At 42.5% G+C, this 16,904-nt stretch overlaps 1 protein-coding gene across 31 annotated transcripts in view; it reads right to left on the reverse strand.

The window, feature by feature from the left end:
- Positions 1–283: 283 nt before the first annotated feature.
- The window catches only part of LOC113069495 (transcription factor 7-like 2), an 86,005-nt gene continuing 69,384 nt past the window's right edge, over positions 284–16,904 (reverse strand). For 3 of the 31 annotated variants that reach the window (XM_026242593.1, XM_026242609.1, XM_026242601.1), the window contains 10 exons: positions 15,783–15,915; positions 14,118–14,220; positions 12,702–12,788; positions 8,254–8,391; positions 7,998–8,160; positions 7,591–7,698; positions 6,520–6,583; positions 5,783–5,833; positions 4,582–4,654; positions 285–1,362 (listed from right to left, as the gene is read on the reverse strand). In XM_026242593.1, the coding sequence (XP_026098378.1) occupies positions 927–1,362; positions 4,582–4,654; positions 5,783–5,833; positions 6,520–6,583; positions 7,591–7,698; positions 7,998–8,160; positions 8,254–8,391; positions 12,702–12,788; positions 14,118–14,220; positions 15,783–15,915 (1,356 nt within the window). In that variant the 3' untranslated portion in view covers positions 285–926. Of the gene's footprint in view, positions 1,363–3,400; positions 3,463–4,020; positions 4,095–4,581; positions 4,655–5,782; positions 5,834–6,519; positions 6,584–7,590; positions 7,699–7,997; positions 8,161–8,253; positions 8,392–12,701; positions 12,789–14,117; positions 14,221–15,782; positions 15,916–16,904 lie in introns of those variants that run through there. The other 28 variants (XM_026242597.1, XM_026242610.1, XM_026242618.1 and 25 more) reach the window with 25 other exon arrangements.

Below are 16,904 nucleotides of genomic sequence, written 5' to 3' on the forward strand. Positions count from 1 at the left end.
AAAAATGGATCATATATATATATATATATATATATATATATATATATATATATATATATATATATATATAGATAGATAGAAGTTGCTTACGTTAAGAAAAAGAATATTTATACAACATATTAAGAAAATGAAAAGATTTCAAAAAGGGACAACATACAAAATACGACAAGCAATCTCTAAAGCAATAAATACTACTGGTCCTAGCATTGTGACAGTTTGTTTTTAATACCCCCCCCCCAAAAAAAAACACCCCCCTCCCCAAAAACACCCATCTAATCGAGTCCACCCACCCCAACCCCGAGTCAACCTCCCTCCCCCTGGTAAACAACGACAAAAAAGAAAGATAAAACAGACAACGCAATGGAACAATGCATATTAACACAGTAACCCCCCCCCCCATATTTCTGTACATTTAAACAAGAACAAGTAACATCACGATTAAAGTTGTTCCTCAGTCGGAGAGGTGTCTCCACAGTCCTCGTGCCCTCAGAGTTTTGGACAGCTGTAAAATGATTGGTTCACAAGCTCGTATTTAATACAAATAATGAAGGCGAACCAATTCTTTGAGAAAAGGGCTCACCGAATCCTCACCTACTTTGTATATCTGTCTTTAAACATGTCTATGTAAAACTACATAACAATTATGTATTTGCTGTTGTACAGCCAAAAAAAGGAAAAAACAAACCCAAAAAAAAACGCATAAAAATTTTGGCAGATTCACAAAGCTATACTCTAGAACTTAGTGTATTTAATTATCAATATTTAATCATAATAATTTCATTTTTTTTTTAGATAATGAAAGGTCAAATATTGACCAATGAACTTTCAAAGCCATATCGCACAGAAAAAACAAGAGAATCAGAACACAGAATGAAAAAAGACAGACAGAGAGAGAAAGCTGGTTTAAAAAAAAAACAACAACGAAGCTAGTCTATCGACTTGGTTACGAGTGAAAGGGGTTGCATCGTGGCGGAGCTGGGCAGCAGAGAGTGGGAATGACATGCCGATGTCGGCCGGGAGGAGGTGGAGCCTGTGGGTCGGGACGACGATACGTCTGAGGGGTCCAAGGAACCGTTGTGTGCCGAGCCGGATGTTTTGCCCGCCCTGGAGTTGTCCAACAGAGCTAAAGGTGGGGCCATGGAGATGTGTTGGTGTTGGGACGACGAGAGCAGGGGGGGCGGTTTCATAGTCAGTGAGAGAGGCTGCATTTGTTCAGTCTGTGATTTGGACTCTTTCGAGGACGGGGAGGGAGAGACCATGGAGGGGGAGGATGGGGGGGACTCTAGTAAGCTTCCGTCCGAAGAGGGAGGACTGGCACAGCTGCCTTCACCTTGAATGTAGCGAATGCACTTCTTTTTTCTCCTAAAAACAATACAAGAAAAGAGGGGACAGATTACAGCTCGCTATCTGAACCTTAGAGTGCACCACACAGAGCCGTAACGTCCATTTAAATGCACATATCTTAAACTTGGGACACCCATGTTGATCTCATTAGCAACTTTTGGTGGACCCACTGTCAGACTCTGCATGAAAATGGACGCTAGAGCTGGACAAGATTAGGGTCAGACGCGTCTCGCTTTCACACGGAGACACACGATTACATGCAGAGAGGACAGGACAGTGGGAGGACGAGAGGAAGATGAACAGATGGAATGAGGAAGGAGGATGATGAAAGAGGTGAGGCCTACATCTCTCTTTGTTTTCCTTCGGCGGCGCAACACAACTCTAAACAAAAGAACTCCACCCCGGTTTCGCAAACCGCGAGGGGATCCATCCGGTTTACACATCAGCTTGAATTATTACACTCCTCTTTCTCCCTTCTTTTTTCCTATCTTTTTCTTTGCGTTCCTTCAGGGGAAGTTCAGATGGTGGGGTAAGAGGTTAGAGAGGAAGCGCTACTCTCAGCTTGCCCCTAAGACATGTGTGTGAGCGCTCTGCACAGAGGTCGTGGTGCCATGTTTGCATTTCTGCTCGGGTCAGGACCCTCCCTCGTCTGCTACGCCTACGGCCAGCCATTCCAGCCAGCCACATCTCACCAGCGCCAAGCCAGCACGCCGTGAGGTAGGGGTAGAGAGAGAGCCGAGAAGCGATAGGGTGAGAAAAAAACGAGAGAAACTGAGAGAGAAAGAGGGAAAACCTCAGTATACCTTGCCCTACCTGACCTGAACCCCCCGACGCCCCCTCTTTTTTATCCTGCCTAAAGGGCAAGCTCAGTGATACAGCCGAGGCTAACTCCAAAAAGAGAAAAGAAAGAGCAACAAATACAGAGAGTCAAATAAAAGGGAATTAAATCAAAGACAGGGGGAGCTAGAGAGTTGCGGGAGAACCGGGATCAATTAACCCGGAACTTCTTCGTGGTTTCGTCATGAAAATAACAGTCAGGTAAGGATTGTTTCTCAAGTCATACCCCGCCTGCTGTTATGCGTGCTGGTTTCAGACGAAATTGCGAAAAATACAGTCAAGGAGGAAGATACACACTATGATGAAGAAAAATTTAAAAAAGAGGACGGAAATCTTGCTACGGTCACTTAAACCGACTTTGTGTATGGTGGGAATGCACGACTTCATACAGAGGAGACATGGCACTTCAGGGTCAAAGATGGGTGAACAGAGGCAGAGAAGTGTTCGTTTGATCTGCCTGCTACTCTGTGCTTTTATCAGGAGCTTGGTAGTGAATTAAGGAACGGATTGGGTCTGTCAAGGTGCTAACTGCCTGTCAAACAGTGGCAAATAAGCTAATATCCATTTTTTAAGAGCCATATTGATTCTAAGTATCTCACTGTGTTCCTTATTGATTTATGGGGCTCCGAGGGAATTTCTCTAGATGCATCTTTCAGGAAACAGAGCTGAGTGGGGTCTTTTAACCTTACAGCTCCCTAAATCAAGACACGTTTCTCTCAAGCACAGCCCAAAAAATGCACAGGCTGTTCCTCTGAATAACAAGAGGTGCGGATGAACGGCAAAATGTAAGGAAAATGTAGCATTAAAGCAATTTTTTTTAGCTATACAATCATTCAATGATACTGAAATATAAAATACGAAATATTAGTAGCATTTAACTAAGTATTTGCTTTTCAGTTCCCCCACTGGCATGCACGGCAAACGTGAACTTTGGAACTTGCTTCCAACATCCAACGCTCCGAGTCACATATACTCTAAAGTTGAGAAACTTTCTATTGCTCCTGAAGGAGGTCAGACTAGAGGGAGTGGATAGATGGATTTCTAAACTAGCAAGGACAATGAAATTGGTGGAACGGGGATACAGTTGGGCACGTAGAAAACGGAAAGTGGAGTAACACCACAGCACAATGTCTGATGTCCAAGATGAGGGAAGGAAAGTGAAGGAAAGTGCACAAGCATGACACAGAAAAGGGTATTACTTAGCAGAAACAAATACCTACCATCAACATATTCCCAATTCAAAGACTGCTTGTATTAGAACAGAAAGACAAGAGGTTGGGACTGAATAAAGGGTTATAAGAGAGGAGTGGAGAAGGAAGAAGAAGGGGAGGGAAAAAAAGAGAGAGGAGGGATGAGATGGCATCACCCCAACCCTACCCTCCACAAAACAAGTGGCTACATCACACAGTTCTAACAGAAGTGACCAGGGCAGAACAGTACAAAACAGCAGATTAGTTCCTTGGGCAGAATAAACAGTAATACCAAATTATATATAAATATATATATAAAAAAACTAAAAATCAAATAAATAAATAAACAAATAAAGTGTATGCTTGAATTGAAATTTAAACCACAATGCCTTTGCAATTATAATTCTTTTGTCATTTTCTGCCCAAGGATTTCACTTTGTCTGAAGTGTTTCTACAGTCAGAAAAGGACAGAAACAAGTAAAAAGAAGTTTTTGTAAGACATATAAACTGTAACGAGGCCTCAGAGATTGAAGTAGAAAAATATAATCCATGGAAGAAGTTTCAAGAGAAGAAAAGTTGATTTGTGTCATCTTAAAATCATCATCATCGTAGTTTAGACGTTCTCCCCAAGAGTGGGGCTGGGAATATACCTGCAGGGTTTGCACCATAAACCCAGCTGGTCAAGCCCGAACAAGGCACGACACTTCTTAGGGGTATTTGCATCTGTTATCCATAGAGGAACATAAAACACAACAAAGAAAGAAAAAAAAAAAAGCACATGTCACTGGACACAAAAAGGCATGGAGCTAGAGCAAATGATTCAGCTGTGGAATTTGGTACCATGGCTCCTCAAAAACTTACCATGACCAGCTCACCTTAACCCCCTGGCCACACCCCTCTCCTTAAAAGAGGGAAATAAACCCGGCCTTTCTTATTTAACCCCCACCTCTTTTCAATTCAACAAGGAGTTCTACATGAACTCCTTTTTCACACACTCACACACAAACAACCACACAAACAACCCTTCCGTCCCACCTAGCAATGAAAAATAAAAACCCATTGCCCAGATTCGCAGAAGCTGAATGGCAGAGGAAGTGGCGTGGAGAGAATGCGAGTCTGAGAGAGCCAGAAAAGTGGGAGGAGGTACCAATGAGAGAGTTCCCCAGCTGTCACCTGCTCTAGCACACCTGCCGGCACACCAGATACACACCTGCATGGGCCACACCAGTTATTCTGCTGGTCGAGCCCGAAGCGTGCGCGACACTTCTTTGGGGCGCTCAGATCTGACGGGACGAAGAAGGGAAGAGGAAGCCAGCACAGAGGAGAGATGAAATCAGAAAAGAGAGCGGAAAGAGATAAATTGAATCCAGTGAATCTAACAAGCTCTTTAAAAAATAATTTTTTCCCCCCCCAACAGATAAATTTAAATAGTAGCAATCAAATGTGCAGCAATTCCTTTAAAGTCATATTTGACCATATTTTGTTAGTAATACAAACAATTAAAAAAAATTAAAACGGCAAGAAACAAATGTGAAAGTAAATGATGACAGAAATAATTACATTAGCACACAGTGCATGCCTTTCATTACCAAGGCTCTTTATGGGTAAATAGATGCTCGTTCGTTAAAAGCTAAGCGTTGCGGGATGCAGCAGATATGGATACATGTCTGCCGGCCATTATTTGGTTGTTCTAGACTAGAGGAGGTGACAGGGACAGGTTGCTGAGGTAGCAGTAGCAGGGAGGAGCTATAGGAGGGAGGCGGAGCATTAGTTTAAGCCAGGGAAACACTAGGAAGCTGCTCATAAACAGGCCTGGTCCACTTTCATCCACCTCAAACAGCCCACCTGAGCACCGGGGCAAAGCTCACGGGTAGATGGGTCTTTGAGGAGGGTGAAGGCAGGTTGTAAGTGGAGCAGACCAGGAGGAGACAGGGCAGAGCCCGCAATCATGCTGGGGCCTTGAGGAGGCAGGGGCAGCTATTGGAGGCAGTACAGTAGATTAAGGAGGTTTACCCTGATAACAACATCTTTGGTTATTTTTAGCATAAAGAGGTCTTTCCTATAAACATATTGCAGCTGCATGCGTAGAGTTGACCTATTTTTATATTTTTATACATCATAACATGACTTTTAACATAGAAGCATCTCTTGATGAAAGTATACGTATAATGAAAAATGGAGCAAAGGAAACAACTGAAAAGGAGCAAAATAAAGCAACATATTCTTTAAGATAATTACTGAGCTTAGCAAATAAAAGATATATAAAGCATATAATACGGAACATCGTTCATTAAAGAAAGATCATTATATATTTGATATACTGCACAGGCACAAATAAACAAATACATAAAGAACCAAAGTAGGGGGAAAAAAGCAAGTTAGTAATTTAAGACTCAAAATGACATTAGCACCTGTAATCGGAGGGAGTGAAAGGCAAGGGTTTGGAAAATATTCTCTGTGTTCTGGAAAAAAAAGAACAAGATACAGAGGCCTTCAAAAGGTGTCCATGATGGAGAGAGACCGCAAATACATGATTCTGCATTCTTCCTGGACAATATCTCACAGTAATCAGCATCATAAAAAAGAACGGGCAAGTGAATCAAATCAATGTAATCAGCAAACCTCCTTAATTGAAAGATGTGGGTGAATTTAAAAAACAAACAAAATATTTTTTATGTATACTATTACTATATAAACAGGTATATTAAAAGCATGCAGCAGGATCAGCCCAAAGTTACAACCACATAAGCACAGTGACACACAAGCATGGGCGGCACATTCGGAGGACGGCATTCAGTCACAAGGGTGATTAACTCTCACACTCTCAAAACATACATATCACAGTACCATAAATGCTGGAGGGGGGCTGGGCAAGGGGTGGGGGGCAGCTGGTGGGAGGGGAGGAGGTGGGGGGGTCATGCATATTCAATGTTATTAATGCTCGACATGGGGCAAGGGGAGGAGAGGGGGATAACAAGCAGTCTATCGTGTAAATATTGCATTGGGTAGCATAGCTATATACAAAATGAGGCAGGCACAAAAAAGAGATATGAAAAAAAAAAAAAGCTGGACTTTCATCTTTGAGATGTCACACTTGTGACAGATGATGGGTCTGCTTTAATATGAGAGATAATTGCAGCTCACTTACCATTGCCCTCTCCTGCCTGCTTTTCCCTTTTTCTCTTCTTCTTTTTCCCCTGATAGTTACCCGCCAGAAAAAGAGAAATAGACAGGAACCTTAGTTATTATATTGCAGAAAAGACCAAGACATGAAATTAACAAAGAGAGCCCAATGTTTTCACTGATTTATTTATTCATATAAGAGCCTGAAGGTTTGAAATGCCACTGCAGGACAAAACAGAACTTTCCCTAGCTTTCCCCTCGTCCTATTTCTCTCCTTTTGTTTATTCCTTGTTTTCTTGCGGCTTGCTTGGTTTTCCTTTCATTGTGAAACGATTGGAAGCTCTTGAGGTTTCTTTGAACGGCGCGGTTTACTGGAGGGGAAGAGCAGAGCGAGAGAACTTTTACTGCAGTTGTCCTCCTCGAAAATGGACGGCGGTTCTGTCGGACGTGTCTTGTGACTGCTGAATGCGTTGAGGCCAAGGCTGGGCCTGGACGGAGCGGTTATCTTGCTCCGGTTGATGAACTTTGACTAGGCGAGTGAAGAAAAGTGGTGAGACTCCAAGGAGAGTTGACAGGCTGGGCGGTGGGGCCGTTAGTCAGGCGCGAAACTCTAGCGAAACTGTAAATGGTGCGCTCGTTCCCCATTTCTAGCGGCGGAGAGAGATGTTCTCTTTCATCAAAGCTGCGAGGCGTTTAGGCCCTGTGGTTATTTAATTACTCTGATCTCAGCTCGCCTTTCTCTTTTTAGGTGGACCAGCAGAATACTAATGAAAGCAGAAAAAAACTGATTTGACTGCACTGAGGAAAAGCACATGTACAGTGGATAGAGCTAAAATAAAACTAAGGTCTTCCAGCTTGGCTAAATCTTGCTGGTCTGTTTTGCTGGTTTTCGAGTGGTTTTTGGAAGCCAAACCATCTTAAACCAGCAAAGACCAGTCGGCAGTTGTTTTAGGTCCGAATCCTTTAGTTTTCTCCAAAGGCTTTTGGTTAAGCGTCACATGGTTTGTACAATACACATCTAGATGGCTTTAAACTGCTCTGTGGCTCCTGGGGAGGGAATGAAAGATTGTTACTTGTTGAAAACTTAAAAACTTACATAGTTATCTCGTGCTGACCAGCCGGGGTACAGCTGCATGTGAAGCTGTCGCTCTTTCCTGGCTAACTCGTAGTATTTGGCCTGCTCCTCTCGAGACAGAGCATGCCACTACACATAGAGAAACACACACACAGACATCCGTCAAAAGTGCGGCCAACACAGAGGAAGAGACCACTGATAATTCAGACTCGAACAACACAGAAGTGTTTTCATGAACGGTTTAAACTACAATGATTAAAATGTCCCCCTGTATTTTTACTCAGTAGCAACATTGAGCAAGCTTACAATTACATAGAAACAGAAATGTGAATAAGCAGTGTTTTTCCTCTGCCGATAACACTGCAATCTGTGGTCTTTGTAGTTGAGACCGTATGATGTTTTAGTCTTGTAATGTGTGTGGGGCTCACCCTTCGGCCTAGGATCTGGTTTATAGCTGCGCTCTCTTTCAGTGTGCACTCTGCCACCACTTTGGCTCTCATTTCCTTCATGTAAAGCATGAACGCGTTCAGAGGTTTCTTTATGTGTGGCTGCTTCTTCTTTTCCTCCTCTTTTTTCGCATCCTGATGTTTCCTGCCAATGGGAGGGACCAGATGTTAGCATATGCATAACAAATTGTGACTTTATTGGATGAATGTAGAACTGAAAAGTGTAACGTGAACTCACGAGCTGAGGGAGCCGATGTCACTGTGAGAGGACTCCTGCTTGACGTTGGGTGTGACGATGGCTGGGTGGGGGATCCCTGTGGTGTGCAAACTGTGGTGGGGGGGCACCATGTGATGAGGGAACCTGGAGGAGAGAAGACTGTGTAAATCGTCAGAGTGGACACGGGTGAAATGATGGATGGACACACACACATTCATGAGCTAAAGACTTGACACATCACAGTGTATATAGTCTATAAAGACAAAACAGCAGTAACCTAATACAGTACATCTGTTATGTGGAATAAAGGAAATTGCAATAAATGACAAATCTAAGATCTAGAACTCACAACATGAAACAAAAAGTTCTAAAATGTGATGCATTTCGAAATCAAACAAAATAGATGGAATATAATCTGACCAGAATAACGAATAATTCGAATAATATATATATAAATATATATATATATATTAGGGGTGTAACGGTATGTTTATTCGTACTGGACTGTTTCGGTACAGTTTAATGTTTGCATTTCTTTCCCTTACTGTACCGAAAATGAACCCGAACTATGACTTTAAAACTGAGGTACCGAAAATGAAACATGATTTTTGCGTACCGTTACACCCCTAATATATATATATATATATATATATGTATTTTTTTTACTTTTTTTAAATGTCTTTAACATCAAAATGTTTGGATTTGACTGCATCATAAAAAGTGGGATATAAAGTTATTGGTTAATATTATTTCTTCCCACCCACGTGTTCTTGCTTATTTCAGTGGTGGAGAAAACACTATATTTTGACAAAAGATTAAATATTATGTAAAAAAAAAAGAAAAAAAAAAAAAAGAGATTTCTTTCAAATAATGTGTTCTGATGACAAACATGCCACAAGCATTTATGAATAAATTAGATATGGTCAAATTGTTTTAATTTACATTTTTTTATTCAGTATAATATTTTTGACCAGTGAGGTCAATTCTGGACCATTTCGGGTGGTCATTTTCTTCTCATTTATTTGCAGTTTGATTATTTTCTTTAAATCAAACTAAAATGCCCTCTGGCTATTTAGGACATATCTATAAAATCATCCCCCAAGCATTCTATAAAGATCAGTAGGAAGGCAGAATAAATTCCAGAACGTACAAATGAACATATCTGTGCCTGAGTATGTGTGTGTGTGTAGTGCATCCCAGCTGTGCGTGGCCGTACACAAATTTGAGAGAACGAATGGTGGATGATGAAAAAAAAAAAAGAGAAGGAATATTTTTTTTTTCTTTTTTCAAACAGCTCATTATCTGCTTGAGTGTGGCTATATGGCTTGGAGCCAGAATATAATGATGAGCGTAAACTCACAAGGAACAACTAGTTTCTGTTGGAGGTTCTCTCAGGGGACTGTGTTTCCCCCCAATCTCTCTTCTCCTATTCTCTCTTCCCTTCATCCCTGACACATTTGTGTTTGTGCCATGTCATCCGGGCCACCCGTCTGCTTCTACTGAGGGGCTGCAGTGCCGTGATCATTAGCCCCCACCTTTTTTCATTCTCTTTCTGTCCTTGCATACTTGTTAAAATTTCCTCTGTTCCAACGTCCAATTTTTCCTTCCTTCTCCTCCTGACTGTCCCATCAGCACCACCCCCACCCGTGCATCTGTTGCCATAGTGAGGCCCAGGTTATGGTTTAAACATGACGGCCATCCCTTTGAAGCACAGGGCATCATTCTGCTCATCAGCACGCAGCGGAGCCTGCCACCAATTTAGCCCTGCTGAGGGAAGAGCGAGACAGAGGTGTGCAGAGAAGGGCCCCTGCAGGGTCCAATGTCTCAATCTTCTTCCACAGCAGCTGAGTGTCAATGAGTGCCATTTAATTGCCAATCGGAGCGATGGCCTCTGCGCCTGTTTAATGTATAATGACCCCGCTGGTGCGCTCTGTCTCTCATTTGCTTTCTTTTCCTCTGCTGAAAAAGAAGGGATGGGAACAGAGGTGTGGGTGGAGGAACATATCAAAGGGCAGGAACGGGCAGGGGCCAAGGGGCCTACACTTCATCCCCCTGTCACCCGGGACGGCCGATACACCTGTACGACTCCAACCCCATTATGTAGCTCATTTGCTGGATCCGAGTCAATGCCATTCGTGATCGGAAATGTATTTTTTAGGAGGCTGGAGTGTTACCTGGGTGAAAAGCAGATCGCTACACGAAGCCCTGTGTGCTAACTGCATAATAAATGGCAGCAGATAGGACCATCAGAATCTCTCTGAGCTGAAGACAGGCACTGGACGCCGTTGGTTTTGACACAAACATGCTAAAGCACCTTCCCTCCGCTGAGACACAAGACCACCACTTATTAATCTATGCTAATTCAATTACAGATTATCAAAATGCATTAGCTCTACCCCAGCACATCAACAATCCCCCTAGCCCCCATTCAGAAGATTCAATTAGCCTGCACTGGAAATAGGATGATCACAATATAAAGGCCTCGTTAGAACAGAATCAGCTGTCGCTTAATTGAAGGTCCAGTGCCGGAGCAGAGGCTGCGGACCCACACGGGCGCCTGACGGTGGAGCAGGCAGAATGGGCTCATTTCAGGCCTTGGCAGGGTACAAACAACTTCTCTATGGAGCTGAGACCTCAAAACACAAACAGGGTGAAAACTGTTGGTGTCAAATGTGTAAGGCTTGGTTTCAGAGCCAGCTGTTAATAAAATAGACCTTTAAGAGTCAGTACCAGCTGCAAAGACCCTGTGCTCATAAGCAGAGCAGCTGCCAATGCACTCCGATCATCACTGCAGAGCTAAATATTGGTTTCAGAGCTGTTATGTTTGGCCTGGCCACTTTAAACTGTGTGATGATGATGAAAATATACTAGATGCAAGTGCGAGATTGGGCCTCATTTACTCACGCAAGCAGAATGAATGTTTATTGTTTGTTACAGCGTTCTTGTGTGAATTTGCTGCATTCACTGAGATAATTATTTTTTTGTGACGTACTTATGAGGATTTGTTTCTTGAAGATATTTGTGGTTCAAGAATGAATTGTTCATAAGTTATTCTTTTGCAAAATAAAAAAATAATTGCATTTAATGATTTTAAATGAATGTGTTTCTTTAAGATTTTATAAATGATTTTACTGAAATTCGTTCTGCTCATTTCCTGAATGAACTGTTTGTCAAATGTGTCGATGTACTTAAGAGTGAACTGTTAGCAAAGCAATTTTTACTAGATTTGTTGCATCAGTGAGAATGAATCTAGAAAAAATGTTTAACGGATGATATACAATGTATTTTGTGAAAAAAAATGTATAATTACGCAATAATAGTTTTGCGAATCATTTAGACAAATTTGTTTCTGCTTTTTTAATGAACGAACTGTTCATCAAATCATTATCAAGTAAATTTGACATATGCAAGAATGATACAAATTTGACACAATTCACACAAATTTTTTTCCAGTCGTGTTACATGAATGAGGACTCCATATTTGACCATCTTAAATATTCTAATTTCCTGAACAGGACATTTTGTTGAGTATGTTCTCTAAAGCTTTTCTCCCTTCAAAAAATTCTCAAACCAAGGCCAGTGTTTAGGACGCACAAAACCCCTCCTTGTTACTCCCTCCCATTCTTGCTTCCCTGCTCACATTTATCCATCAACGTCCGCTGGTGCAAGCTTGCCAGGCCTCCAGAGCTGCTTTTCCAATCACACTGCAATTAAACAGGAGTTTGTCCCTGTCTGGAGACACAGGCTGGGCTTGAGTTGGTCTCCATTTCTGGAAACTATAAACCAGATCTGCCTCTGTGCCTCTCTGGCTAGCCTCAGCACTACCACCATCATCATCATTGCGAAAAAAGTATCATATGTTTCAGATTAGGAGGGAAAGGCCGAAGAAAGTGACCACCATATGAAGCGGTTTGTTGCATTTATGTTTAAATGGCATAAAAGCAATAAAGCAAACAGAGATTTGTCATCTACAGCAAACACCTCCCACTTCTCACATAACAGATGAGGAACAGTCTCAAGGGAGTAATCACTGTGACAGTTAAAACAAACATACGCTCACACACATATCCCACAATCCCCCCACACACACAACCATTATTGCTCTCTTGGGGACATTTGCGTCCAAATCGCCACTTGAACCAGACCCCAAGAGCCCACACAAAGCTCTCGCTCAGAGTCCAATGACGGTCCCCGAGATCTGCAGCATTTTACGAAGAGATTGTTTACTTCTGCATCTGACTGTAGCTAAACTGACAGTCCTATTATTCTCTGCCGTTCAGTCGGGGTAAGCGTTCTTTAGGGGTCTCATTATAAAACGATAACAATTAATATTTGAATACACAGCGGATCGCATGGGACCGTCTTTTTGAACACTGAGGCGAGAACGGTCTCTCCTTAAGGGAGAAGTTTGCAGGGGTTTTGACACACTCGCGTTCTCAGCGAGTCGGCCGTCCCAAGGCTCAACTCACCTTGACATGGACGCATTGACAGTGAGGGCAGTTGGGTAGGGGTGTCTGAAACCTCCCGTCGTGATTGGGTAAACTGGTTGACCTTGCCTAGGAAGAGAAGAAAGGAAGAGAGGTAAAGGAAGGGATGAAAAAAGCCACTTTCTATGCAGGCGGCTTTATTCTCATTTGATCAGAACAAAAATCTAGGGGATTGCAGAACGCGGATCAAAGGGAAGCAAACTCTGAACAATTTGAATGCCACAAATCTGATAGGAATGGCTAATTAAATTTCATAACCCTGCGTTTGGTGTCGATGGAGGCCTCTCTCCCTGAGCTGAAACTAGGTGTTTTGTTGTGCTAATTAAAGACGAAGCACCGGTCCCTTTAATGGAGCCATCACGCTAATTGAGGTCTACACATCCAAAGACAAACAATAATGAATGTAAATTTATACCAAAATAAAGTGCAGAGAATCAAAGGGCCGTGGCTGCGCTTGGGGCCTCTCTCGGTATTTAGATCGCGGTGAAAAAACATTAAATTAACAGAGCTTAATTTGTAGCCTTTTGTCATATTAACAAGTGTTGACAAGAGCTACCAGGGGAGAGCCCCCGTGTGGAATTGTGGGTAAAATACTGGCAATCACAGTTCATTACTCTAATTGGACAATACAGAGACATGCAAAATAGCATTTGCCACAATTTAGAGTTTAGGGGATGAAGAAAGCCATGGGTGCATTGCTGTGGGCCCCAGCGGTGCCTTTCCGGAATGAATAAACTGTACAGAGGTGAAGAGTTAGCTTTGGTGTTATGTGATGGCCAAAGTCTCAAACTGCATCTTAAATACCCAGAGGCCCACAGCAAAGTGGACAGAGGCCTGGCGAATATTAAACAAATTTGAAGCATTTGAATAAATGCAGAAGTATTTCACAAGATATAAAGTGGTGCCCAAAAGTTGGATTTCTCAAAAAAAAAAAAAATCCCTAGAAATATAAAAAATTGATCGATTGATTTATTAAAAGCACTTTTAAGATCAAGGAACTTTGTACCCCAATGAACACTGCGTTATAACGTCACAAATAAGTACCGAATTTTACAGACTATAAGTCGCACCTGAGTATAAGTCGCATCAGTCTAAAAATACGTCAAAAACATATATATAAGTCGCACTGGACACTTATTTAGAACCAAGAGAAAACATTACCGTCTACAGCCGCAAGAGGGCGCTCTATGTTTTCAGTGTAGACTACAGGAGAACTGAGCAGCATAGAGCGCCCTCTCACGGCTGGAGACGGTAATGTTTTCTCTTAGTTCATTTCTCTTGGTTCATGTCAAATTAATTTTGATAAATAAGTTGCACCTGACTATAAGTCGCAGGACCAGCCAAAATATGAAAAGGATCACAAAGACGAAAGAAGAGGAATAAAATTGGGTTGCTTACTGTGGTACTAACCATCCTAACGGATGGGGAATCTGGCCTACAGTGCCAGGTGACAGGGGGTAGTAGGGGGATATGTCTGAAGGATGTGGAGGCCTTGGGATTCCTGCAAGAGAAATATACAAATGCAAAGAAAATAATTAATATAGAGATGTGTGTTAAAAGTGTGCAAATGTTTCTGCTCTTGTCCTGACACAGAAATTCCCAGCTGAAGTTTAAGTGTTAAATTTATCCTTTGTGAGATACACAATTGAACAGAGTCAACATCAGAGGGAGGAGGTTGAGCTCGCATGCACAGCTCTAAATCACACGTTCTGATCAAAGCTTGTGGAGGCAGCCACGATGTTGTATGGCACACGGGGGAGAGGAGACAAAATACAGAGCCCTGTCACATTTGTCTATCGAATCAGAGGATTAACAACAGGCGATAATTGAGGTTCACAAGTCAACAACGCAAACACTGAAGCATGTGTTAAGAGAGACTGACACATTAGCGGTGGATGTCTGTTCAAGTGTGAAAACAGTCCCAATGTTGGTTTTATAGAGTTTAACAGCCAATTAACCAAATTATTAACATTACATGTGAAGGGGAGATGGTTTATAATATTTAGCATAGTTAGTTAGCATAGAATATCTTACAACTTTCACAATGTGAATGACAATATAAACCTCTAGCTAACAAACTAGCTGACTTTGAACTGACTCAATGTACTCCCATTTAGACTACTTGATACTATTTTGCTTAAAAATCTACTAAATATGGTTCAGTAAAAATAAGAACTCTATTCAAAAGGTTAACGAAATTCAGCTTGATACTGCTGGCTGATGCTAGCCGCGCAGGAGGAGGAAAACAATGCCTCCACAGCACATTGGCACTGCGTACAGCGGTCTTAATGCAATTTGTTAATTAATTAAACTAAACTCAATTAAGCGAGCCATTAAGCAGCACATTAAACAGTCTCTGAGTCCTTAAAGAGGCCCTTAGTGACAAAGTCTGTTATGAGAGCGGAAAAAGCCCTCTTAAAGTCAACATGCAGGTTGTTGACAGCTTTGAAGAGCAGCTGTTCGACTGTATAGTGTTACAAAATGCCTCTCTGTGCGATAATCGGATTCTGAAACATACCACCAAATGACATTATATCACAGCTGAAAAGAAATCTTTTTGTTTTGAGATGAGAATCCTGACAGATAAAGCCTAGCCCTTCAAATCGGGTTTTCTGGTAAACCTCGTGCTCCTGGTAAAAATCCAGCTTCCACAACTGTCCGATTTGTATGTCATCGAAACGGGGGAAAAAACTGAGATTTTGTTTCTCATAGGTGTTGTTGCTCCGGGATCCCACAGTTAAGTAACAGAGGTCCCCGGCTACATTTCCCAGAAGTCAAGTGGCTCCACAGGCTTAACCGACCCAGGTCAACAGCTCCGTCTCAACATGCACACAAAAGGAGGGGTGCAATCTTGGCTCTAAGCCAAGACAACTCTGAAACGCTCCGATGCATCTTACCAGGTAGCTGTGAATGCAGTAGTACAGACTGGCGAGATCATACAGTGTAACCGTGACAGCGCCTGAATAGGTTAGGCTAGTTAACGGGCCTGAAGGTTAGCCTTGGGTTTCGTCCTGCCTGTTTTAAAATTCATGAATGTAAAGGAAGACGTGCATGCATATGTACCTGTTTTGGGGTCCACGTCTGCCTGTAGATGTGGAGGGGGGTTCCCAGGCGTGAAGTGCTCATTGCTGTAGGTGATCAGAGGTGTGAGCGGGTGCACATGGTGAGGGTGCTGTACCACGGGGACCTTATTAGACTGCCAAGAAACAGTAAAAGAGAGGGAAGGGGGTGGGAAGAAGAAGCAGCAGCTGTTAATACATGTTTGGGTTTAGGCAGAAACACACCGGCGCCTCGATTTCAACTATGCATCCTTCACAAACCACAAGCCCATTCTCAGAACAGTGTGGTTTGTAATTAAAAACACTTTCAGGGGCGCACAATATTGATTCAAACAGTCATTGGATATATAAAAGCCTGATTGCATTACGTGCCTCTGACCCAAAAAGCAACACGTTTACAATCACAGAAACCACCTAATAAACCAAATCACAGCCATTCTAAGCACACTCTCGCTCTCCCTCCTTCTTCTCTGGGTTACCCACATCTCGTACTCCCACCCCTTCCTCTTCCTTCAGGGTCTGCTTTTGGAAAAGGGTTTGCATTATAAAAGCTAGAAGAGGAGGGGTGGAGGGGAAGAGAGAAAATCCATTTCTGCATTTTGGTCAAATTGGTTTTAGCTATGTAATCTGCTCTTTGTGTTCTTAAGTGGCACAGGCCCCATTTTCAATTACCCAAGATTACAGCCGAGCAGAGGGGTGCTGAGGCATGGCCTGGCATTAGTGTATTCCCAGTACACGCGACCTAACCAGATTACTGCCGTGCCGTACATTTGACGGGCCACACGTGGACTGGGATTTGCTTCCGTAGACGCTGCATAAATTGGCACAAACCGAGCCGACTGACAGGAAAGCATCTCAGACCCTGAGTTGTTCACATAGATGCGGGTTTTGAGGCGCCCGCGTGTCTGATTGATGGCTGTGCATGTCCCGCAGCACACTGGGGCCACTGTCTTTATTTAAAACATGCCAAATTAAATCCAGCACTTGAGATGTTGTTACAAAAGCAATGGGGTTGGATATCAGGATGTGATTTATAAAAGCAGAGGTGAACCATCCTTTTGTCAGGACTAAAATATCTAAGCTTTGAGAATAGGAAGGACACCAGGGCCTAGGCCTGAGAGGTTGA

This window comes from Carassius auratus, unplaced genomic scaffold, assembly GCF_003368295.1.
Source record: "Carassius auratus strain Wakin unplaced genomic scaffold, ASM336829v1 scaf_tig00001679, whole genome shotgun sequence".
Classification (NCBI taxonomy): Eukaryota; Metazoa; Chordata; class Actinopteri; order Cypriniformes; family Cyprinidae; genus Carassius; species Carassius auratus.